At 39.7% G+C, this 24,911-nt stretch overlaps 1 protein-coding gene across 1 annotated transcript in view; it reads right to left on the minus strand.

Annotated features, from left to right (window-relative positions):
• The window catches only part of cdkal1 (CDK5 regulatory subunit associated protein 1-like 1), a 303,497-nt gene that overhangs the window by 111,368 nt on the left and 167,218 nt on the right, over positions 1–24,911 (minus strand). Inside the window, exon 10 of the mRNA XM_034208587.1 lies at positions 13,456–13,601. Coding sequence (XP_034064478.1) covers positions 13,456–13,601 — 146 coding nt within the window. The remainder of the gene's footprint in view (positions 1–13,455; positions 13,602–24,911) is intronic.

Raw genomic sequence — 24,911 nt, forward strand, 5'->3', positions numbered from 1 at the left:
TCAATACCATGTTTTAAGTTGAAGTTGTCTGAGGTCCTTACCACCAGCTGCTCTTGCATTAATAAGTAGTGTACCTTTCTTACTTTCCTAATGTGCACAATGTAGTGACTGCTTTTTTGTCTTTTGTTTTCTTAGTTATGTTCTCTGAATTGTATATGTTTGTGTTATGTGTAACGTTGCTGCCTTCTTGGCCAGGTCAGCATTGCAAATGAGATTCTATCTCAATGCTTTTTATCTGGTTAAATAAAGGTTAAATAAAAAAAATAAAAAAAATGATGCCTATATTCCTTGTGTGTGTGCAAGTTAACAACCACAAGAAGCAAACCTGCTTATGCTATCACTTCTTAAAACTCACCTTTCATTAAAGCCTTTAACTAATAGGGTGGTGCAGTGATGACTATCGATTAGATTTATGATTCGAAAATTATAAAAGTAGGGTAGACATGTGGAGATTATCCGGCTGAACAAAACGTGCATTTATCAAACAGGTTCGTTTTCCACAGATCTTATTTTTTACAATATTCCAAAAGCATATGGAGAAATCCCATTGCTTTTTTGTCGAGGGAACCCATACGCAGCTTACTTCCGGTTCGGCCTACAAAAATACGTCATCCCTGCACCACTCTATGATGCTACTTTTAAGTTTTAGTCTACATACATGTTTTACTTGTTTATACTTTATTTTCTCCATTATATTATTGTTGCTATTGTTGAAATGCTGTACATTTTACAGGCTGGGCTGGAGATTGTTGACCTCATGTTCTGTTGCCGCCCTGAACGGCTTGTTTTTAATCCAAGTAAAGCGCTTTGTAACTTTGTTTTGAAAAGTGATGTATTAATAAGTTCATATCAATTACATGTATTTAAAACACTTTCTTCTACATGATTAAATACAAGCAAGATAACATACTGTAGTGACAGTTTGCATCAGCTGTTAGAAGTGCACCATCTAACTGGCTTAAGGTTACAGTCTGAAAGTGGCATAGCTGCAAAAGACCAGAGGGACACCTAACAGTAGATTAACCAAAGTAGTATGGGGGGGCCTTCCTCAGGGTTTAATAGCTAACACCTCTAAACATTAATTAACCATCAAGTTCATTATTTTGGCGGCACATTTCCCCCTCTGTAGACAACAGAAACAGAACAACAGCACAAGTAGCTAAACACAGACAAACAGAGTATTGTCCTTTTGCTGCGAGTGAAACTGTGTGGTTGAAAAAGAGCTCTGAAAGGCTGGGTGAGTCAAACACAGAGCAAGAGAAATATGAGAGGAGAGAGACAGAGAGATAATGAAAGGTGAGTCAGAGGCTGAAACATGACTGTGTTCTTACATGTACTCAAGTATCATCTGACCTTGCTTGTGTGCATGTGTGTGCACTGGGAGGGTGTAAGCACATGGAAAGTTAACACTGTAATGCCTTGTTATATGACTTTCCATTATGTCTGAGATGTTGTAACGCCACCTTACCTAAGTTCCACTCACACACACTTATGAAGATGAGGGTTTTGGCATATGAAGTGTAATCTATGTAAGTGTGTGTCTTTTTAAGTATGTGTAACCAATACTTTAAAGCACTGATGGCCTTCGGAAAAAACCTAGAACCAAACTCCAGTTGCACTTCCAAGATATTTTAAGATATATTTCTGCATGTTTTATGAAGCCAAATGTAATTTACGGCACATACAAAGGAGAAAAGAGAATCTTAATGGAACAAGTCTTATGAAATCAGAGGTAAAGCAATCTAACTCAACAAAATCAGAACAAACAGTCCGAGTCTCATGGTGATGTCATTCTGTTTCTGTTTGTACTTGCAGATTTTGTGGGTGGGAAACATCGACATGTACTTTCCCATACTAGTGTACACATATGCTTTGTTTGAGGAAAAAATAAAAATAAATATATTAATCAAATAAAGAAAATGTGTAATGAGTGAGGATATCTGTTAACTCAAACATGACCTCAGTCTTTCAGGAGCACAGATAACCTTGAGGCTCATGAGTCAAAGTCACATTAAAGCATTGCATTGATAAAAATGACAATGATAATCTATAGTCAGTTACTAAGGGACAATATTGACTGAACACTTCTGTGATGTCTTCCGAACTTCTAATTTGTCTTGAAAAAGACAAGCTGATAATGAACAGGAAACCAGAGTGAATCTTTACAACGTTAAAAACATGTGTTTGACTTTAAATCAAATGGATTAAGAGTATGATAGAAACCACCTTGTTTTTCTAAAGTAATCTGACAGGGTTGGATTGTTTTGCCACCTGCTCTTTGTGACCACAGGGAGGCATTGAGTTTCACTGCTGCTCTGACATGTTTTGAAGATGCCTGTCAGAGCAGTCATGATTCTGTAATTCAGTATGTGTGTGTGCAGTTCTTTCTTGAGACAGGAAGGATAGATAATGTGACCTAATAATAAATTAACACTACTTAATGAAGGAAACTCCTATAATTATAGTGAAGCTGTACATATCCTGTGTGTGTGTGTGTGTGTGTGGTGTGTGTGTGTGTGTGTGTGTGTGTGTGTGTGTGTGTGTGTGTGTGTGAGAGTGCGTTTGTGGTTTGTGGGAAGGAAATATGGTATAATCCAGAGGAAGTGTCAATAAGACAGGGATGTGTTAGAAACTGCAAAGAGTCATTATCCACAAAGCGTTTCTCTTTCTCAGGTGCTTTCACACACACAGAGACACCCATCCTTTAGTTTCAGCATGTTGCAGAGTTAATGACTCGTTCTTTGCAGTTTCCTGTTATGTAAACTGAGCCAATTCACAACGACACACTCGTTGACACACACGGCCAGGTATATAGCCAGGAAGGCTCTCTCTCTTTTTCACTCCTTTCTGGATTAAACCCCTTCTATACACAAACACACATTAACAAGAAGACAAACTCATAAAAACTATTCCCATACCACACTCTGGAAACAGTTTTTAGTTTGTTTTGTTTCTGTGTGGGAGGAATCTACATATAAGCATCTACTGACACCATACATTTTTCACAAAATGCTTTGAGAGTCAACATGTCATTTTTCAGATAAGCGGGGAAAAGAACATGGCAGGAATGATTGGTCGACATGTTAAGTCAGCTGGTATAAAAGTTATTCAGCTGCCAAAAGTTTTAACAGCAGGGTTGAAGTTACATTGTGTAATATATTTTATTTGTATATGTAGGGCCAAAAAAAAAGGGTACACAAACCACTTATTTTCTAGTACAACTCTTACGCTGTCCTTAAAATGCATGTTTGTATCTGTCTTTAAACTGATGTGTCGTTTTAAATAAAAAACTAAAAAATAGGTTCATTATGTAGATCTGTACACAGATGTTCATGAGTGTAAAACTTCAAAACCTTTGAGGATAATATGGGGGGGGGGAACTTAGTGGAGCTGCTGACTGATGCGTTTTAAACACTCAAATGTGCGTGTGTATGTGTGTGAGACCGTTTAATGTGCCTGCTATGACTAAACCTGGCTGTTTGCTGTTCATGTTCTATTCTAGCTGTGTGGCTAAATAAGGGTTTGAAATCAAAACACTGACAGAAACCCTTGCTGCTTCATTGGGTTTACTTGCTGCTGAATCATCAGCTAGGAGGGGGGGAAGAGAGAAGAAAGGGGGGCTGGAAAGTCCCACCAGCGAGGCAGGTTATTGCAGCAAACCTGCCTCGCTCACCGCGCTCTCTTCCCGCCTCTCATTCCCTCACTTGTTTTATCTTTTTTTTCTCCAGGGAGCTGCCTTCCCTCCCACCAACTATTCAAGTGAAACATTAGCCCTGGCTGATACCTTAAACCCTTTAAGTGTGTGAGTGCATGTGTGTTAACTAATGAAGGTATGTCTTCAACAACAAACGAGCAACAACAAAGCGAGAGACTGGCTCCACATTGCACACATGGTGCGGTCACGCTACTGATGCATGTGTCCTGCCGTAACCCAGGGAGGTTTGATATATCCCTGTCACTCCTCGTGACTAATAGAGATGACTAACACGGGTATACACAGACAAAGATACACACACACAACCACACAAACGCAACTGTCTTGGAGCCGTTGGAGAGAAACAGTTGCCACACTCAAGAGAGACTGAGACACGCACACTGACAGAAAGTTTATCATCCACACATAATATCAACAGACCCAGCTTCACTCTGACGACACATTGGAGATTGCAAAACACTACTAACACTTAAAAAGGTATTTTTCTACAAGAAAGTTTAAGAAATCAATTGTTGAATGTTTTGTGACAAAAGAGTTTGTCCTTCAAATACCTTTACAGGACCGAGTATCTTTTTTATATATATGGCTGTCTACCACCTCAAACCACGGGACCACGAGTGTCATAAAACATGACTTTCCATTCTTTGGGAATGTATATCAAACTGAATCATTTTGGTTTCAAACATGCTATTTTGAAACAGTTTAAGTGTGCTAGTCAGACCCTGTTTATAACACATTGATTTGAGCCTCCATCTAACCAAATATCCCATAAGTGAGAAACAGCATTATCATATCATATAAAAAAGGATTGATTATAACATGTGGCATTTAGGGGGTGAAAACAATAGGGTCCAGAGCCAGATTTAAACCCACTGTTGTGTGAATATAAGCTAAATGCAATGTAATGTAAGAATATTAGCTCTCTAAATCACCAAGGTGTTTTGACCAGCTGCACATTTAAAAATGTGTGAAGTGATAAAATGTTCTTTCACTTTATATATAAGACCTTGTGCCTTTAAAGTCAGATTCAAAACAATCTGAATAACGCAGACCACCCAAAGTTATGGCTCTCTGTTGCATTTGTATGTATTAGAATAAAGTGTTTCCTGTGTGAGGGGAAAGAGAAAATGTTCCAGTAATAGCCCTTTCAATACATTATAAAACAAAACCTCTCAAGTAAGTGTGGATCATTTAATGAATTCAGGTGCAGCTTATATAACAATGTTTTGCACGCAACCTGTTCAAGGGTGAACCAGTTAAAATAAAAAAAAGAGGACAGAAAACGAAGAGTTGAAGGTATAAGCAGGGCTCGACATTAACGACTGCCCGATGGCCATCTAGTATTTAGCTCGGGCAATGAAGCCTCACCTGCTGGTTGCCCGATCGGGCAATCTATTATGCCAGTATCATGCAGCTCGCGGATCCAGTAATGAGTGACCCGACAGTAAAACTAAACATATCTATAACTAGTTCAGGTAGTTTGAGAGGTCATTAAAATAGCTACGTGTGATATTCTAACCTGAAGTGTGTGTTTTGTTCCGCTCACCGCTGCATGTGATCATGCAGAGCTGCGTGTCGACTCGTCAGCAGCAGCTGATCTCTCTCTCCCGTCAGATTAGACTTCACTCGCGTTTATGTCCATATCGATCAGATCCAGCTAGTTCTAGCTAATGATATGACTACCTGCTTATTAAAAGACACCTACACAATAAGTGTCGCTATGCAACTGGGTGAGGTCACAAAGTATAGCGCAGCATTATGCATTTGTTTACATGCCCACCGGAACCCCGAGGCATTACCAACAGATCAACGCACAATCAACCCATACAGGACATCTATTTCTCTACATTACGTGTTAGACATTAGAATTGACTATTCTTGTCTGTCACATAAGTGGCGCAACTGAAGCGGTATTGTGCTAAAGGGAAATAATTTTGACCGGACATTTTGACCGAAGAGATTTAGATTTGCCGGCTAATGGGAACTATGACGTCGCCATTTTGTGTGCTTCGCGGATGCGCTCGGCTCCTCTCGACTGCTGCTCGGGTCTGCTCGGTCAGCTTCCGGATGAGGAGGCATTCGTTCGACCAACTTACAGTAGATAACATTACAAACATTTTTAACAGGGTTCATACTAGTGTAAATAATGTTTGTTTTGGCATTAATAACTGAATGTAATGTTTTCTACTTTTTTACATCTGATGAAGGCATTTGCCTTCATCAGATGGAAAGTGTCTTGACCAACAACTTAAGTGTTTCTTATAGCTATGCAGGGCATGCAGGCGAGCACACACAAACAAGAACAAACAAACAAGTGAAATGAAGAATACAATTGAAATTGTACAATATAATATTGTGGTGGTTCATCTTATAATTCAGTCTAGAGAATGCACCAGACAGCATCTAAGACCTGCAAAAATCTAAATTTTCTAGGGGGACGGAGGCCCCCCAAACCCTTCTTGCCATTTTGTCCGCGCGCATTTTTCAGGGCAATCTCTATTGGGCTCAGGGCCATCTGTAAATTAGCTTAGATGGCCCACAGGGCCATCTCCCAAAATCCTTAATGTCATGCACTAATGTCATAAGTGATTTAATTAAAAGTGGAATACCAAACTAAGCGGTCTATACAACCCATAAAACCTTATTTTAAAATATATTGTTCATCTTAAAGGCTTAAACCAAAGAAGAAATGGAATTAAACACGACAGAGCAGTGACCGAATCCTCAAATGGAGATTGGATGGGAGTGTTGGGTTCCTATAGGTCATGTTGGAGGCCAAGGGTCATTATACTGGTCAGCTGCTGAGATCACACAGATTGATCACCTGTTGACCTACCCAAATACTAATTACTTCAGGGGAATAACTGTAAAAACTACACAGCTGGACATCCGCTCAATATTATGTAAACTTCTATAATAAACTAAATAGAAAAAGTGCTGCTTTGTAGTTTAGGCTTGACAGGATTATTTTAGCTTTCCCTCATATATGCGAGTTTGTCTCCTTGGGAATCAGACCTCTATGGCCTGGGATTAAAAGGGTTTTCAGAGGTCAGAAACATATAACCTCCAGAGGAACCAACCTACCACCCTGAGGGACACCAGAGAAGGTCTAAGGGCCGCTCGATGCCCGGCCCTCCCCTATCATCTATCCCTTGCTGGTAACATGACAGCTTACACCCACCCCCCTTACTGCTCAACCCAACTAACCTCAAAGTTCAACAGTAATACTGCCAGATTCTGCTCCACTGCACATATGCACAACCAACCCCAACCCACAGACGCATTATATTCTTTTCCAGGCGTCTCATCTTTGGCCCCAGCGAATCAAAGACATTTAATCCTCGAGAACAGTTGAGGGAACATCAGCCAAGATATTATGGCAAACTATGTAACAACTGTGGAAAATCCTCTGACCACGTTCACTCACTCTATAACAGCCTTGTTCCACCATAACCGGATTTTCCCCATACATCATTGCATAAAGACTGTACCTCATTATGTGATTTTAATTGATAGCAGCAGAGAGAAAAGGGTGTAAAATACGGTCTGTGTTGGCGGACGAGGACAAATGAACCATTTTAATGAAATAATTATTCTACTGATTGTTTGAATTATGCATGGCAGAAAACAATTCAGTTTTAACAAATTGGAAAAATGTGTTGTCATTCAAAAAAACTAAAGGGTATTTTTTATGTATTTTTCCTCTTTGGATAGAGGAGATCTTTATTAAATTGTAAGCGAAATTGGGCTACAGTAAATATTATAGCAGAGAACAATTGAATTATACATACTATTAACATAATGCCATGGAATAAAGAAAACCCTGCAATGAAGGGATGAATAGATGTGCCCTTAATTGAACTTAATTTATTATAACAACAGCATTTGGTGTTTTAGTGGCATTGTCTTTGTTCTGCAGCTCAGTATGAACAAACCAGTATGTCTTCCATAATGTCCACAATTTTAAGCAACATACAATTGATTTTCTTCTATCAGTTCATCTGCACATGTTCCAATAAAGGTCAGAGAGGCATTGGTTTGCCATTAGATTTGAACGTGTGAATGAGTTTTAAGTGACAGGCGATTTGGGCATTCAACCTTCTACAGACCTAACTCGATACATGTTGAAGTGTGAAACAAATCGAACTGTTTGAACAGGCTGTCCTCTGGTCATCAGTGTGACAAATGTGTTTCTATTTGCCCCCAGAGTCTGTTTGGTTGTTTTCTGGGGACATTTCAATACATACTTAATTAGTGTGACTTAGATTTGTTTTACTTTCCACTGCTGTAAACATGAAGCATTGTTCTACAAAAGAATATGCTGTTTTTCTCATGCAGTAATCTTTTCCAATTGTTTGGATTGAACAGTTGTAGCTTTGACTTTTTGACTGATATTTACTGCTTTGTGGTTCTTATTGTTATGACAAAAGAAACTACGCCAAGACTGACAAATAATGTATTTTCTTTGCTATGCTATGCTGTTATGTTTGTTTTTCAATGGGGGTGTAGTAGTGTACAGGTTTGATATTATATATAGAATTATAATTATATTAAGAAAAGGACATTTTGATATAAAGTTATATATATACACACATGATGGTGTGCAATTTTTTTTTCTACACTTTTTCTCTCCCTATACTCAGATTCTGAGTGTTCATTGCAACACAATTACCAAAGTTAAAGATGAATTTGAGTGTAAGTATTATTCATTTACTATGTTCTAATTTTTTTTAATAGAAATTGCAAGGATATTGGTAGTGAATACAACAACTGTATAGATAAAATCTCAGCTATGGCAGCCCTAGTTTCCTAATGTGTTTCTTTCCTCCAAGTTCAGGAGTAGTTAACAGTGGTGATGTATTTTTGCAAAAAAACACAAAGCCTCTCGTGGGAAAGAAAAACATTACACCAAAAATCGACTAGAAAAAAAAATAAGAAAGGAAAGGCTACCAATCAGCTACCTTTAAAAATGCATCATAAATGCTGCCTTAACCAGTTGAGCCCCGAGCCTGTTTTTCAGGTCTCAGGCTCGAAAATGACATTCCCAGAACAAATGACCATATCTTCACTTCTAAAAGGGGTACATTAATAATCTTTTTTCTCAAAGCAATGATAAACCTGTGAGCTGGATGTAGAAGAGTCAGAATCAATATAGCATTTTTTTCATTTTAAAGTAAATTCAGATTGAACATAGTAAAAAAAAAATGTAAATTATAGTGTCCGTCCAAAAGAAAAACCCTTACTTATAGTGAAAACCACCCTTGAATGAGGGGATAGTAGACTAAAAGCTTTAGGAATCCAAACTATAACATATAATAAGTACCCTGTATCAAGATTAATGCAAAACAAGTGACATTTGACCTTTATAGAGATTTAGAAAAAAACCCCACTTCTGGGGTGATTTGGGTGCATTTTCCATATCTATGGCCCCCCTTGGTCAAGTGGTTTCTCCGTGAAGCTACGTATTGTGATGTCTATGTTTGCTTCCCCTGTCGCAAGTTCTGATCGCTCAGTGATGATAGTTATATGTCTGGAATCTGTGGAATCTCAGCTTGCTAATCGATATCTTGTTTGTGCAGATACGATAAGTAATAAGGGTATTTTACCTTGCGTTCTTTGCTAATTGCGTTAGCGTTTTTCGCTAAGGGCTAATTCAGAGCATTTGTTATTACCCTTTTGTTTCGTTTAGCTTAACATGGTTGATATTGTCTGAAAGCTGAGTTTCTTCCCGTTAAGTGAGTATGACACATTCATAGTTTATTAAATGTTAAGAAGCCCTCAGACGCTGTTTCTTGCAAGATGTTGCGTTAACTGGTTAAGTACATCATAGAGTTCAAGATCCTCAGCTATGAAGGATGTCAAGGAGGGAGGTCTGATGTGTGTGTGTGTGCATGTTGGTTTATGTGTGTGAACTGGTTTTCTGTGATAAGGAAGGCCAGAGGCATTTGAACCCCCATGACCTCTGCAGTGTTGGTGGCATTAAGCTGTTTGTAAAGAGAAATACATTTGTCTTCTGCTGTGTGTGTCAGTCAGATAAGCTCTGACCTCACACATACCTGCACAAGGTTCCTGTCTGTCACATTCTTAAAAGGTGAACTTTACATGGCTCCAACAAAGGACTAATTGTAAGAATCTACATGAACAGTCACCTGTGAGTCTGGCTCACAGACACACAGACCAAACACACACACACACACACACACACACACACACACACACACACACACACACACACACACACACACACACACACACACACACACACACACACACACACACACACACACACACACACACACCACACACACACACACACACACACACACACACACACACTTCCCCTTTCACCTTGAGTTGTTCCTGTTTGCATGAGTGCACCAGTGCCAAAAGTAGAGTGAGTCAGTAAAAACACTTAATGAAATACTGCACAGAGAGCATCGTGTGGGGCCTTATTTTCCTAGATAAGTATTTCAAACACAGCAAGAAAAAAATATATAGAAACAGGCCCATGTAGCCTGTGGCTCAACAAAAACAAAGTGATAGACTGACTATTTCTGTAAAGGTGAGATTACAACAGATAAGATTAACCAGACCTTTGAATAGGAAGAGACTTGCCCAACATATACAAAAATAAAATACAAGATAATAATTACTACCGTAAGTCAGTGCTTCTATTTTCTATTCAATCTTGCTACAAAAACATAATGAGAACATACATAAGAAACATGTCTTATATGTTAAAAGGCCTCCTCTGTTGCTACCCTTTCTCTTTTTGACATCTCTTAAAAGTGTCTGAAATATACATCTCAGGATTAGGTGCCTAAAAAGATATCCCTTCACGAAAGAAGATAGTGTGTGTATGATACACACACACACACACACACACACACACACACACACACACACACACACACACACACACACACAGAGTGGTTGTGTTTGTTGGCTTGTCCAGTGCCCTGGCGTGTCTCCCAGACCCTGAATTGCACCCCGGCTATTACTGCTGCAGCCAAATGGGTCATACCACTGAATGTGTGCTGGTATTGATTTCACACAACAGACATCACCCGTGTGTCTGAATGTGTGTGTTTAAGTAACAGAAGCCAGAAATGTAGTAACCACGCACACACATATACAAAAAAAAAAAAAAAAGGGATAGCCAGACAGATTATGTAAACAACATCTTATGACCAACTCTGTGTGTGGCAAGTTGTGTGTCTCTGTGTGTGTCACTTTGTTTGAATTTCCTGTCCTTAAAAAAACAGCTTGAGACGGGTACACACCTCATCTCCAGGCTAAACAGTTACCTAACATACACACACACACAGGCACATACACACACAGATAAGCATCTGAGTCAGTGTTGAAGCAAAAACACTGTTATCACTCCTCAACTCAAGGCCCCTTCAGAAGGAACTTAAAAGGACGGATTTAAAGGAATGGTGAAGCCCTCAACTCTAGTGGAAGAAATGCCCGCACACTGCGCCCAATCAGAAGCTTTCAGTTCTAAAAGATGTGCTGAGAGGAAGATGGACAGACATGATTCAAATGTCAAGTTAAGGACCTGTCGCCCACACATACACAAAGACAAAGACACAAACAAGTTGAATATGACAGATGGAGAGGGAGAAAATAAAACTAAATACTGTAGTTATTTTCAAGAAGCCCTTGAGAAACAAGAAAACCCTGGATAAAAAAAACATTTAATTATAAAGTCTTTAGTATGCTATACATAACATTTCAGATGTATTTATCATTACGCATGTATTTCAAATGAATACTGTATCTACTATCTACCTTGAGCAAAGCACAACTAAAATAAGTTTGTGGGACAAACAAGAAGAGGCTGCTGTTTTCCAGATGGAAGTGGCCTGTTATAATATATTGTAAAACCATTATTACTTCTTATAAAATGTCACTCATTTGAGATGACAACTACTGTAGAGGATGATAAAGCAGTTAATTGTGAATGCTAATTATTTAGATGTATTAATATTATATATATATATATATATGGCAATTTTAAGCATGAAAATTCAATGGGGGGTTAACAGAAAATGCCAAATGTATGTTAAGTTAGTGTTATGGAGTTCAAGACAAGAGAAAAGCAAGTCGAACAGAGACGTACTTCAAGCTAGAGAGGTATGTTGGGTTTCTACACAGTGCCAGAGGGAAATATAAAGGGGAGTTGAGGACGACAGGATGGGAGACGCGTGTGGAGAAGAGGTAATGTGAGAAACGGAGAGAAAGTGTGTCAGAGTGATCATCAACAGATATACTGACTCACATAGTGGCTGATGCACAAACACTGTCCATATAGTTAAATGCACTAAACTTCAAACCGATAGCTGTACAGTGACCTAGATGATAGTCTTGTTAACCCAGTTGTACATTTTATATTTAAGCCTATGGCTTGACTGTTGACCTACATGAAGCAGCTACATGAAATCTATTGATTGCTGCAGTACATGCATCTCATCTGCTTAGAGAAAACTCGACGTGAACAAAATGAATTTAATCTGCAACGTCAAAAGACAAGACTGCAATGGGAACATATAGGTATTACTATATAAGATCTATATATGGGATTGAGATAAACATAATCCAGCAGAGAAAAGTGCAATGAAGCAGCAGACATACCTTAGTCGGTACTAATCTCAAAACATGCATTGTGTCATTTAATTCCATGGAAGATTATTACTTCCTTAAAAATAAGAGGTTATCATCTGGCAAGAGCAATAACATGCTTGCTTATACATACCATTGCATGAATAAAGATGTTTGTTCTTAATCACACAATAAAATCTAGAGATTCAGGCCAGAAATGGGATCCAACCTCATTTTAATATGGATCCCCTTTAAGCGTATTATCGGAGCAACAATTCTATATTTATTGACTACTTCTGACATGCACTGGCTTAATTAATTGAACTCAAATTCCATGACAGATTATCTTTCATAAAGGAGAAGATTAAGTTTGCATCATTCTTATATTTGTCAAAGATCAAATCCATGCTATATGTGCATTTTTCAAATATCATTTTTTGTTATGGTGGGGCTGTGACTAATCCATACCAGGAGAGCACATGTTAAGCTCCATGTGTGTTTATTTTGGAATAGTGTAGCTCGAGTGCGGCACTAAGTTCTCCTTCAACTTGTCTATTAAATCCATGTTTGAAATGTGTAACCTTGTAAAGTAATGTTGTGATAAATGAGAAGTGAAATAAAGATGGAAAGACTGTAACAAAAGAGAGAGGTTTAGAAAAGAACACATCAATGTTGTCCATCAAAAACTTATATTTCTAAAAAAGTAAAGCTTGCTTTCATTGCTTGTAAAACGCATAGACGGTATACGGTTGGCAGTACGATGAATTATACTTTCTAATATCTCTGCTGAAATGAATTGTATCTGAGGCAGTACATAAACCAAAGTCTAGCTAATTCACTTTTTCACTTGATTGTGATCGAGTGTGATTACATATGAAAGTATATATGGAATGAGTAAAGACATACAGTTTGCTAAACCACTAATATTATTGTACAAGTCTCACCTATATGAGTCTTAAAGTGAAGTATTGAGAGACAAAGGGAGAGAATAAAAGAAAGAGATGTTTTCCAAACACCTTTATGAGAGCTTGGACACAGGCACCCACACAAACAAATGGCTATTTACAATGAAGAAGTGAGAGGAGAAACATATAAAACGTATATTGGTGACATCAGGACACATCCTGTCTTACTTCTCTTTGAGGAAGTCCACCACTTTCTTGAAGTCATCGATGCAATACTCTCTCTTCATGTCCATCAGGACACTGTCTGAGGCCGACTGCACAGGAACATGAAGGAAGCCATAGACCCGCGGATGATTTAATATCTTAGCCATCTCCTAATGACACAGAGAGAAGAAACATATAAATAAAAAGGGGTTACATTTTGTACATGCATGGAGGGGAAAGGCAATAGGGGTGAACAAGTGCGAGTTTGTTTCCATGTTACATATGTTAGTGTAAGTCTTAACTACTGTTGCTCATATGTTTTCAATGAGGGATAGCAGATAGAAGAAGGCCACTTTTATGTTGTTAAGTTTACAAATTCATTGTTTTACAACTCCTCAAACTATTTGTTGATCTTAAAATACGTGTGTTTCAAGGCACAAACGTTATTCTACAACCTACATTATGTAGAAACGCAGAATGTAAAGATTTAATTTACATATACATCACAGATACATTTAATTTATTTAAAACTTTTATCTCGTTTGATTAACTGCTACACAACACTGACGGCCAGACTTTTTTTGTTTTAAATCTGCACTTTGTAAAAGCTCTAAGGTTCATTTTGATACAAATAAGATTTCTAATGTTTTGAATAGTAGTTTTTTTGTTGGATGACCGTATTATAATTAACATTTAAGTTACAACTGATAGTTGACAAACCTAAGACTAAAGGACAGACATGATGAACAAGTGGTTTCTATAAGCCTTGGAAGTTATGAATCTAAGGTCAGAAAATTAAAGCTCTGTAGGTATTTGATGTGATGAAGTCAATGCAAATGGAAAGAAAAGGCAACATCTCTTAGGGATGAATGATAGCTGCTAGCTTTAGATAGGATGAAGGTTCCATTAACATTCCCGGCGCTGTCTGCATTCTTTTCACTCAAGACCTTCTACAACACACTGCCTCTTTTCTTTTGATTTTATATGCCTCTTATACTGGAAAAAATGAATAAAAGCATCTGGCAGAATTCATCATGTACCCACTATATCCAAAGTCCAAGGAGTCAAGGCTGTACCAGTAGGGGTTCTTTATGTCTAAAAAGCAAAAGCCAAGAGCTTTTACTGAAGAATAAAGATCCACATCTAAGATAAAAATGGTGAAAAATAAATAAACATGAAGAAAATAATAATCTCTTTCTGGCCACCTTTGCTTTTACACTAAAGAGTCATACCAATGGTTGATGTACTGCATAGCATGAGCTCACCTTAATAACGGCATTTTCTAGAATTCAGGAAGCAGGTTTTAAGTTATTTTGCAAAACATATTAATATAAGACGTCAGATAAACATCAGACTGTGATGTTCAGTTTATTCTGGGAGTCGTGTTTTAAAATGAAATGTGTAGAAACTGCAGTAATCATGAAAAAAGAGACACTCAAAAGACTGCCTTCCTCCTCAGGATTAATTTGAAAAACACAAAATTATATTTTTCAATTAAGGCAATCATACCCAGATATTTAAGATCTGTAATTTTAGTTTATTGATACCATTTCAGCAGAAACTCTTTAGCTCATGTGTGCATCTAGCCGAATTGAAGAGGGAGGTAAAAACATGTTGTTCTTTAGTAGCAACATGAGACTTTGAATCATGTTTTTGTCTCAGCTCCTACCCTTTAACCAAGAACCATTGCAATATATTATGTGCATTTTAATACATCATGTTAATTGGAAGAGTTAAAGTTTTTTTTTTTCTTTCTTTCATTTCTACTTTCATTTCCTCCACAGATGTCATATTTCTTCTGATGGACATAATCAGGATGCTATCATTACCATGCTAATCACCACATAAGGAGAAAGAGAAAAAGAGAGGGGAGGAAGAAATTATTTAATGATTTCCTACAAGAATATGCTGATTGCAGTCCGTCTTCTCAATTAAGATCTATTGTAGAACGTTCCCTACTTCACACGCACGCACATGCGCACGCACACACACACACAAAGCTCAGTTGCAGCTCACCACAGGGGGTTGACCACTAGAAGCTGCAAATTAGAAATAATTAATTCGGTTGGAAAATGGAGCTTGATTGGTGACAGAAATCAGCTTGCTGCACGTGTGTGTGTGTGTGTGTGTGGGGGGGGGGGTGGAAGGAAAACGTGTAAAGGAACATGCACTTATATGTTTTTAAAGCTTTAAGGGTAAAACAATAGCAGATTGATTATGTATCCATGAGGTATTTCTAAGTTCTTATAAGTGACTCTGATTTGAGTGTGCTTTAAAATGTTTGCAAACCACAGAATTGCAATACAGGGAGGTTCAAAAAAAGTTCTAACGTATAGATGACTTCATCCCATTCAGCATTTCATCAGACAACTGACAATACCATCTAAAAAATTCTTACACCATATATATTTTGTGCTATAGGAGTGAATTGCACTACACATAGTAATGGTCTGTGTGTATTTAACCTAAGCGTTTGGTTTATTTAATAAAAGAGCACATGTTCAATGCGAAAAGTGACCGTAGATAGATTACTTCAGTTGCGATTTGGCGCTATATATATATATATATATATATTATATATAAAAACATTATCACCTTGAATTTCAGGGGGGGCGCGGAGCTCCGTTGGGGTGGCGCAGCGCCCCCCCAAGACAATGGTAGGGGAAACACTGAGCGACCAGCAGGTCTGCCTGATGATAATTATGTGCAGGTCACAATAGGTGCATTAAGATAAGGCTTAAGCTACAGTCTATACTGCTTACTGACACAATTGCAGAACTTTGATTGTCTCAGTATAAGGATTTGTTACTGTATTTGTGTATCTGACTATATATATGTATCTGTTACTTGTCGTTACACATTGATTTTACTTTATGAAAAAATGATTTGACCTGCCTTGCCCTTCAGTATGTATACTTCTACAGTGTATAGTATTATGTATAGTAGTATGCTGCTCCAGTCTCATTAGATTAACGGACAATGATAGCTACCCAATGGCTCCAACCGAGCCCACTGATCAGTTGTGCGTATGTGTGTGCGTGCATGTATGAATGTGTGTTGGGAGGGTGAATGGGGTCTCGGCAGATGGCATGCTAGTTTGAATAGCAGGGCACGGCTAATGGCAACTTGGATTCATCTATAAAGGGAGGACTTTTCATTCACACAAGCCATTTATCTTGTGTGCCTGGGTCTGACAGAGATAATCCCATCCTCCAATGATTATACAGTACACTGATAACCATCTCTCTTGTTACCGATCCCTGTGGAGTTGAGGCCTTTTCAACGTTTGACTGCTGCTGACAGACAGTTTAGTGAGTCTGAAGTGAAAATGATGCCGTGATGCCGTGATGAAGATATCGCTCAGCGGTGCCCAGTGGCAAAAATTAAAGTGCCACTTTAATGCCTCTGCTCCCGGGAGGATGAACTATCCAGCTCAGAGCACAATTTCACAAAGGGAAATCAATCAAGAATTGTGCAAGGGGGATTTTGTTTTGTTTTTGCAGCGTTTAAAGCAGTATAATATTGTTTTCCCCAACAGGCCTATCTCCCCATTCATACAACCAGACACACAATCCTCTGATCTTTGGTTGATCAGCTCAAATAAACCAGAGAGGACATATCTTAACTGGCTTAGCTCAAAGGACCCAATATCTACTGCTTGAAATCAGATATGAATAAGAAAGAACATAAAGAAAAAAAGAGAGCGAGAGCAGATAAAAGATAGTTTGGCTCCAAGCAGTCTGACTGAGGAATAAAACCTCTACCCGGTATAAAGATGCTTTACGGCTATTCATATCCTCCCTTTAAGTTTTTAGAGAGTTTGCATAAACTGGTCGATGGAGGTAAATGCTGATATCTTTGGATAAAGTCGTCTATGTCTGGGCTGCTAATAACTGCCTGAAAGTTATTAAGCAGAGATGTCACACAGAATATTAAAGACAAATATTAAAGAAATGCTCATATTACATTTTGTTTAAGACAAAAAACAGGCAGAGGAAGAGTAGCTCAATGTAATTTTCTTAGTCAATACTGTATGTATTTTTTAAATATTTTTTTATACTCTATTTAGTTTTTCCCATGCATAACATCTCAATGAGACGGAGTGAAATGTGTTCTATCCTGACCAGATAGGACTCTCTGGCTGAATCAGAAATCTGTGTAAGTTCTATTTTTGTCTCTAGACCTCTCTGTTTCATTCATTCTACTCTGTATAATTGTTCTGTAGTTATTCTGGCTAAAATTGTTTTGAAATCTCAGAACAGCTAAAAAACCTTTTTTGCAGGCTGAAATCTAGGTAACTAACTTTTTCAGAAATCTTAAAAAACTGAAACATTTGCTTCTCAGGGTTCTCTTTAACTAAACAATTGTACAAATACTGAGTGCTTTACTAGGGGTTATTGTAGTAGGGTTATCTTAAAACCTATGTAACTAGGGTTTAGTCTGACGCTTGTCTCAAAAAGTGCAGTACAATAGGCCTGAAGGCTCAGCTGATTGCGTGAAGTGAGACAGTTTCAGTTGGTGCCCATCAGCTGCAGAGAGTTAACTAATTAAAGGGGCGTAGGCCCACAGCTGTGACAACTCAGCAATCAGGACTAGTGTCCATTTTAGGCTGCACTTTCCTGGAGCGTCAGACAGACGAAGACAATAGAGTCCTAAGGGAGTCACGAGGGATGCAAAGAGGAGGAAAATCCTACTTTGATTGAGCTAAGTATCGCTGGTGTTTTTTAGCCCCTCATGCTAAAACATGCGTATATATTCCATTCATGCGTCCCCTCGCAATTACTACTGGCCCTGTGTTTCTCCTAATCGTTATAACCGGCCTGCTCTCGTCTATCCCACATGCTCCACCCAACATCTAGTTACAGGTGGCCTGTGGAACTGCCAGTCAGCTGTTCCTAAGGCTGACTTCATATCTGGCTAAGCTTCCCTGCAGTCTCTGGATTTCCTTGCTCTCACTGAGACCTGGATTACTCCATCCAACACAACCATCCCAGCAGCTCTCTCCACAGCATATTCCTTCACCCACAAACCCAGACCCACTAGCAGAGGAGGTGGCACTGGTCTCCTGCTCTCTCCCAAATGGAGCTTTTCCCTCTTCAAGCTACCTAACTTCACTCCTTCCACCTTTGAATTCCATGCGGTTACTGTAACCCATCATATACAATAAACCATTGTTGTTCTCTACCGTCCACCAGGCGCCTTGGGGGACTTCTTGGAGGAATTAGATAATCTCCTCTCACACATCCCAGAAACTGGCCCTCCCGCTGTACTTCTCGGAAACTTCAACCTCCAGACAGGGAAGATATCGGAACTAACATCTCTTTTATCCGCCTTTGCTTTCTCACTGTCTCCATCCCCACCAACTCATAACGCTGGCAATGTCCTTGATCTCATATTCTCAAGGAACTGCAATAATTCTAACCTCTCTGTAAACCCGCATCACATCTCAGATAACTTTTTCCTTTCATTCACTCTACCCCTCTCCAAGCACAACAAACTAATCTCTTCTAATTCTGCACCTGTCCGCCGTAACCTTCGTTCCCTCTCCCCCTCTACTCTGACCTCATCGGTGCTCTCAGCCCTCCCTTCGTCTGACTTGTTCCATCTCCTGCCTCCAAACTCTGCTGCAGAAACTCTCCTCTCGACTCTTTCATCCTCTCTGAACTCTCACATCTCGGCAGGCTCGTCAGTCCCCTCCTGCTCCCTGGCTAAATGATGCACTGCGTGCTAATAGAACCGTCCTTCGGGCAGCTGAGCGGAAATGGTGGAGATCCAAACACCTTGACAACCTCCTAACCTATCAGGCTCTCCTCTCCTCTTTCTCTGCTTCGATCTCTCAGGCAAAAAGCACTTTCTTTCAAGATAAAATCCATTCTTCCTATTCCAAAAAACTATTTTCTATCTTCTCCTCCCTCCTCGAACCCCCCAAAGCCCCCTCCCCCCTTCTGCAAAGCGACTTTGTTAACTACTTAGAAAAAAAGGTTGATGATATTCGCTCTTCTTTTTCTGACTCACCTTTACTTACCAATGGGTCACAAGACCCACCGTTATACACTAACCTCCTTTTCCCCTCTCTCCAAGTGAGGTTCTTGCCCTCATTACCTCTGCCCGTCCTACCACCTGTCCTCTGGACCCTATCCCCTCAAACCTCCTTCAGACTATCGCTCCTGATATTCTACCGATTCTCACCCATTTCTACACTTCTCTAACTTCTGGTCACTTTCCAAACAGTCTCAAGGAGGCAAGAGTAAACCCTCTCCTAAAGAAACCCACTCTCAACCCGTCTGATGTTATAAACTACAGGCCTGTCTCTCTCCTCCCATTCCTGTCTAAAACACTTGAACGCGCTGTCTTTAAACAACTCTCCTGTTATCTCAATCAGAACAACCTTCTGGATCCGCACTAGTCTGGTTTCAAGGCAGGTTACTCAACAGAAACTGCCCTCCTTGCTGTCTCTGAGGAACTGCACACTGCTAAAGCAGCCTCCCTCTCCTCTGTCATCATCCTGTTGGACCTGTCTGCTGCATTCGACACGGTGAATCATCAGATCCTCCTTCGCACTCTCCAAAAACTTGGAGTTTCAGGCTCTGCACTTTCCCTCCTCACCTCATACCTCAAAGACCGTACCTACAGGGTGACTTGGAGAGGGTCCGAGTCCGACCCTTATCAATTAACTACAGGGGTCCCTCAGGGCTCTGTCCTTGGTCCCCTCTTCTTCTCTCTGTACACAAACTTGCTCGGATCAGTCATTAGCCCGCATGGTTTTTCATACCATTGCTACGCTGACGACATCCAATTAATTCTGTCTTTACCCAAGTTGTCGCACGCATCTCTGCTTGTCTAGCAGACATCTCTCTCCTCAGTCTGCTCACCACCTCAAGCTCAACCTTGACAAGACTTAACTGCTTTTTCTTCCGGGAAAATATTGTCCCACTCTTGACCTAACAATCAATATCGGCCCCTCTGTTGTTTCCCCGACTCAGACTGCAAGGAATCTGGGTGTGACCCTAGATAACAACCTGTCCTTCACTGCAAACATCGCTGCAACAACCCGCTGCTGCAGATACACGCTTTACAACATCAGGTGGATACGTCCCCACCTGACCCAGAAAGCGACGCAGGTTCTGGTCCAGGCTCTCGTCATCTCACGCCTAGACTACTGCAACTTCCTCCTGGCTGGTCTACCTGCATGTGCCATCCGACCTCTGCAGCTCATCCAGAATGCAGCGGCTCGTCTGGTCTTCAACCTTCCAACATTTTCCCACACCACGCCGCTCCTCCGCTGCCTTCACTGGCTTCCAGTATCTGCTAGAATCCACTTCAAGACAATGGTACTTGCGTACCATGCAGTGAATGGATGTGGCCCTTCCTACATCCAGGACATGGTTAAACCGTACACCCCAGCGCGTGCACTACGCTCTGCATCAGCCAAACGGCTCGCTGCACCCTCACTGCGAGGGGGACCCAAGTTCCCATCAGCAAAAACACGTGGGTTTGCTGTCCTGGCTCCAGGATGGTGGAATGAGCTCCCCGTTGAAATCAGGACAGCAGATATCTAACACATCATCCGGTGCAGACTGAAAACTCATCTCTTTCGACTCCACTTCGAGCAATAAAATGACTAACAAAGCACTTATATACTAATAAAGGACTGGCTTATCTAAAGCCAGTTGAGTAGCACTTGAAATGTTTTGGCTCTATGAAACCTGATGTACTTATATGATTCTGTTTTCTTCAAGTTTGTATCTTCTTGGTAGAACGCATTTATTGTAACTCGCTTTGGATAAAAGCGTCAGCTAAATGTAATGTAATGAAATGCGGTCAAAACATGTCAGATGTGTGCAAATGTTTACATATACTATACATTTTCACATTGATTAATGTATTTTTCGCAGCAACTGCATTTATACTTTTTGGTAGTGTAAGAATTATAATACTGTTGGATCCTACATTGAGGAAGGACATGACTGATGAAAAATTGCTTGCACAAAACATATTTCATAATGACATTCAGAACAAAAGACACCTGTTGACAAAACATTCAATAATTTCAAGAACATGGAGAAACGGTCTCGTACTTTTTCTTGTACTCATTTAAAAAATGACTATTGTTTCAAACAAAACATCAACCTTGGTGTAGAGGAGCCACTCACAGCAAGAAAACTGTTGAAATTGTTGGGGAAGAAATGTTTAACTTATAAACAAACATTTATATTTCTGACACATTTGAAATCAAGGGTTTTACATCAATTCTTATTAGGGAAAAGATGAATAAATCTTTCTTCTTTGTCATTATTAGTATACTGTATGTCACATTCTTTCTCAGATATGGTGGTATTGGATAAGGACACCTTGGTGATTGCATCACAACAACGCACAGACAGATTCCCCAGAGTGGCAGCCTGCAGACGGGTTACAGTCTGGTTCAAGTGAATGTTCTGAAGCCAAATCAGAATAAGTAGCAACTAGCTGCATTCATACACACTCACAGACGAGCCCACGCTAGAGTATTAGCAGGGTTCACCCAGGGGAGTCTGGAGAGGAAATGATTCTACAAGCTGTTCCCAGGATAATACGTTGGGTCCCTGTGTGTGTGTACTGGTGCACACAAACACACAGGCGGTGGGAACTGTGTTCAGCAGCAGATAGAGAAACTCAACTCCCAATGGTATTAAACATTTCACACAATTTTCCCTGGCGGGTATACTGAGGCCTGCTGTACCACAGAGTGCATATGGAACCTGTGTATTGCACAGTAAAATGGGAAATTAAGTGCAGAAGTAGCATTTTAATGGCACACTATTGTGCTGTGTGCAATCAGATTTGTGTGGAACATAATGTATTGCCAATACTGCATTATTAAGCATCTTCCTCATTATGATGAGTGTATGAAGTCGTATTACACGACAATTATTAATTCACTGCAGTAAGTCCAGACTCATCCTTCAGAGGAACATCAGAATAGCTTTTCTATGAGAATGCGTCGCCGGGTCCCTCACACAATGCTACATTAGGCCTCTAATGTAGAGGGGCTCCCAAAGGCTTCATTAAAATGAAAATGGTCTGAGAGGGTGTGTCTGAGTAGCTCATACAGCTGTGCTAGAGTGAATATCGGAGTGTGAAGGTGAGAGATGCGTTTGTGTCAGTCAGTGACTGTGTGTATTCATGTGTGTCAATGCTTGTGTCCTGGGTATGAATAATATCAGCCCACGCAGAGGTTAGCACACATATTTGCCTACAAATGCTTTAAATGTAGCATTTTTTTGTACTGACTGTTTTGGATGCTTTTTGAATGATGCAAGCAAAAAAATGTTTTACATCAAGCTAGCGCATCAGACTACTGAATGAGAACAGCATATCTGATGAATCTCTAGTTGAACTGAAATAAGCTCTGCAGAGGATGGTTAATAGACAACTGCTATTTCCTCCATCCCAGTCTGACTGATCGCTACGTACGAGCAGGCTACTTTCACACCTCATTTACTGAGTATCCTAGCATGCTAGATTCAATCACACACATACACCCATGCAAAAATTGCTCGTGCACAGGTATCTGCATTCATGCACGCATGCACACACGCAAACCTTATATAGGATGACCTACTGTTACCATTTTGACAGCATTCAAGCCAATCATATACAGTATAATCAGCAAATGGACAGACGATTATATGGATGGACAGATTTATTTTTAAAATGTTTAAAAATATAACGTTTCGAGAGAGAAAAAAATACACTTAAGATGCTTTTTTACTTGCAACTACTCCAGTAAAAGTGTCCAGTGACTGCACAATGCAATCAACTAAAATGTCAGAGACAAGTGGCCCATGATAGCGATTGGGCCTTTAACTGCTCCAATCAGCAAATGGTGCTATGAGGCTGTCAGGAAGAACCGGCAGCACGTTGGAAGAAATTGTGTGTTCTGGTGTGACAGAGGGAGACAGCGCAAAAGTGTTGATCTCAGGGAGAGAGGGTGATCTTTCAGTAGGAAGTGGAGTGGTAGCTTGGCCTTTTCAGATTCAATCAAAGCCATTCAGTATGACGCTGTTATATAAGCACTGGTGTTCACCGAAAGAGGAGACAGCAGGATATCATTTGGCCTTTACTTAAGATGAAGGATAAAGCTACTTCAGAGATTTGGCCTTAATCATCATTAGACCGTTCTTATTTCAGTGATTGCCACCACCACGAGAGGAATTGGAGAGAAGAGAAAAAAGATGAGGTGAAAAAAGAGTAATTACAAAGAGAAAAACTAGAGTTTGAAAGGTAGGGGAAGTGATGACAGAATTACAACAGGGAAAACAAGAATATGAAGGATTACAGAAATACAATATGTTAAGGAGAAAGGGGAGTAAAAAGTGTCAGAGAGGACAAAAAGGCAACATTAAAGATGAAGACATGAGACCTCAGACTCAAGGAAGAGTAAAAAGGAAACTTTTAAAAACATCTTGTTGAAAAGATAATATGGCAGGTTTCTTGGTTAATGATTGAGCTCACAACCATTGCCAGAATGGAAAGTTTATAAGTAGGTCTAGAAAGAAAAAAAAAGGGAAAGTGTGTGTTGGGGGGTGTGTAGAGAGGGGCAGGCAGGGGAGAAGTGGAAAGAGAAGATATGATTAAGGGTAAATGGGGGACAGGAGCAACAAAAGACAATGATAAGTAAAAGTAAAGCACCCTTATCTTCTTTATGTAGGTTAATTGACTGAGGAATTAATGCTTAAAAAGATATAATTCAATTCAATGCACGGACGTGAGGAGTGAAAAGGCCGGTAGCATATGAGATGATTCTTAGCACACGCACACACACACACACACACACACACACACACACACACACACACACACACACACACACACACACACACACACACACACACACACACACACACACACACACACACACACACACACACACACACACACACACACACACACACACACACACACACACACACACACACACACACACACACACACACACACACACACACACACACACAGAGCTAGTGTGTCGTCCTAGTATATTTCTAATTATCAGTTAATTGTTATTCCCTATCATTAGGAGGGTGTTTTTTTTTAATTGTAATGTAGCCAAGCAGAAACTCTACCTATACATGTGGGGGACAATTAGCCACCTCCATTAACCCCTGGTTAATTACAACCACCATCACTGCTTCCCACAGCACTTTCCCACTTCTTTTTAGCCCTCTTCTCTATCCCCGGGCCTTCATCCCCAATTTCTGCCCTCATTTCATTTAGTTATGACTTTGAAATCTCTACAGATTGTTGGAATCAAAAGTACATCTGTTGTGAACTGGACTGGCTTCTTCTTTTTGTTACCTGAAAGTTTTGTTTCATTGTAGTTTTATAGGTTACCATAACCCTATATCAGCCCTCTTAGCAGTCTTTTTTTTGTCCCCTATTCTGTTCTTTCCAAACCATTTTCCTCAGATATGAGACTGTGAATCCTAACAGGGAAG

The sequence above is a fragment of the Gymnodraco acuticeps genome, unplaced genomic scaffold (genome assembly GCF_902827175.1).
Source record: "Gymnodraco acuticeps unplaced genomic scaffold, fGymAcu1.1, whole genome shotgun sequence".
Classification (NCBI taxonomy): Eukaryota; Metazoa; Chordata; class Actinopteri; order Perciformes; family Bathydraconidae; genus Gymnodraco; species Gymnodraco acuticeps.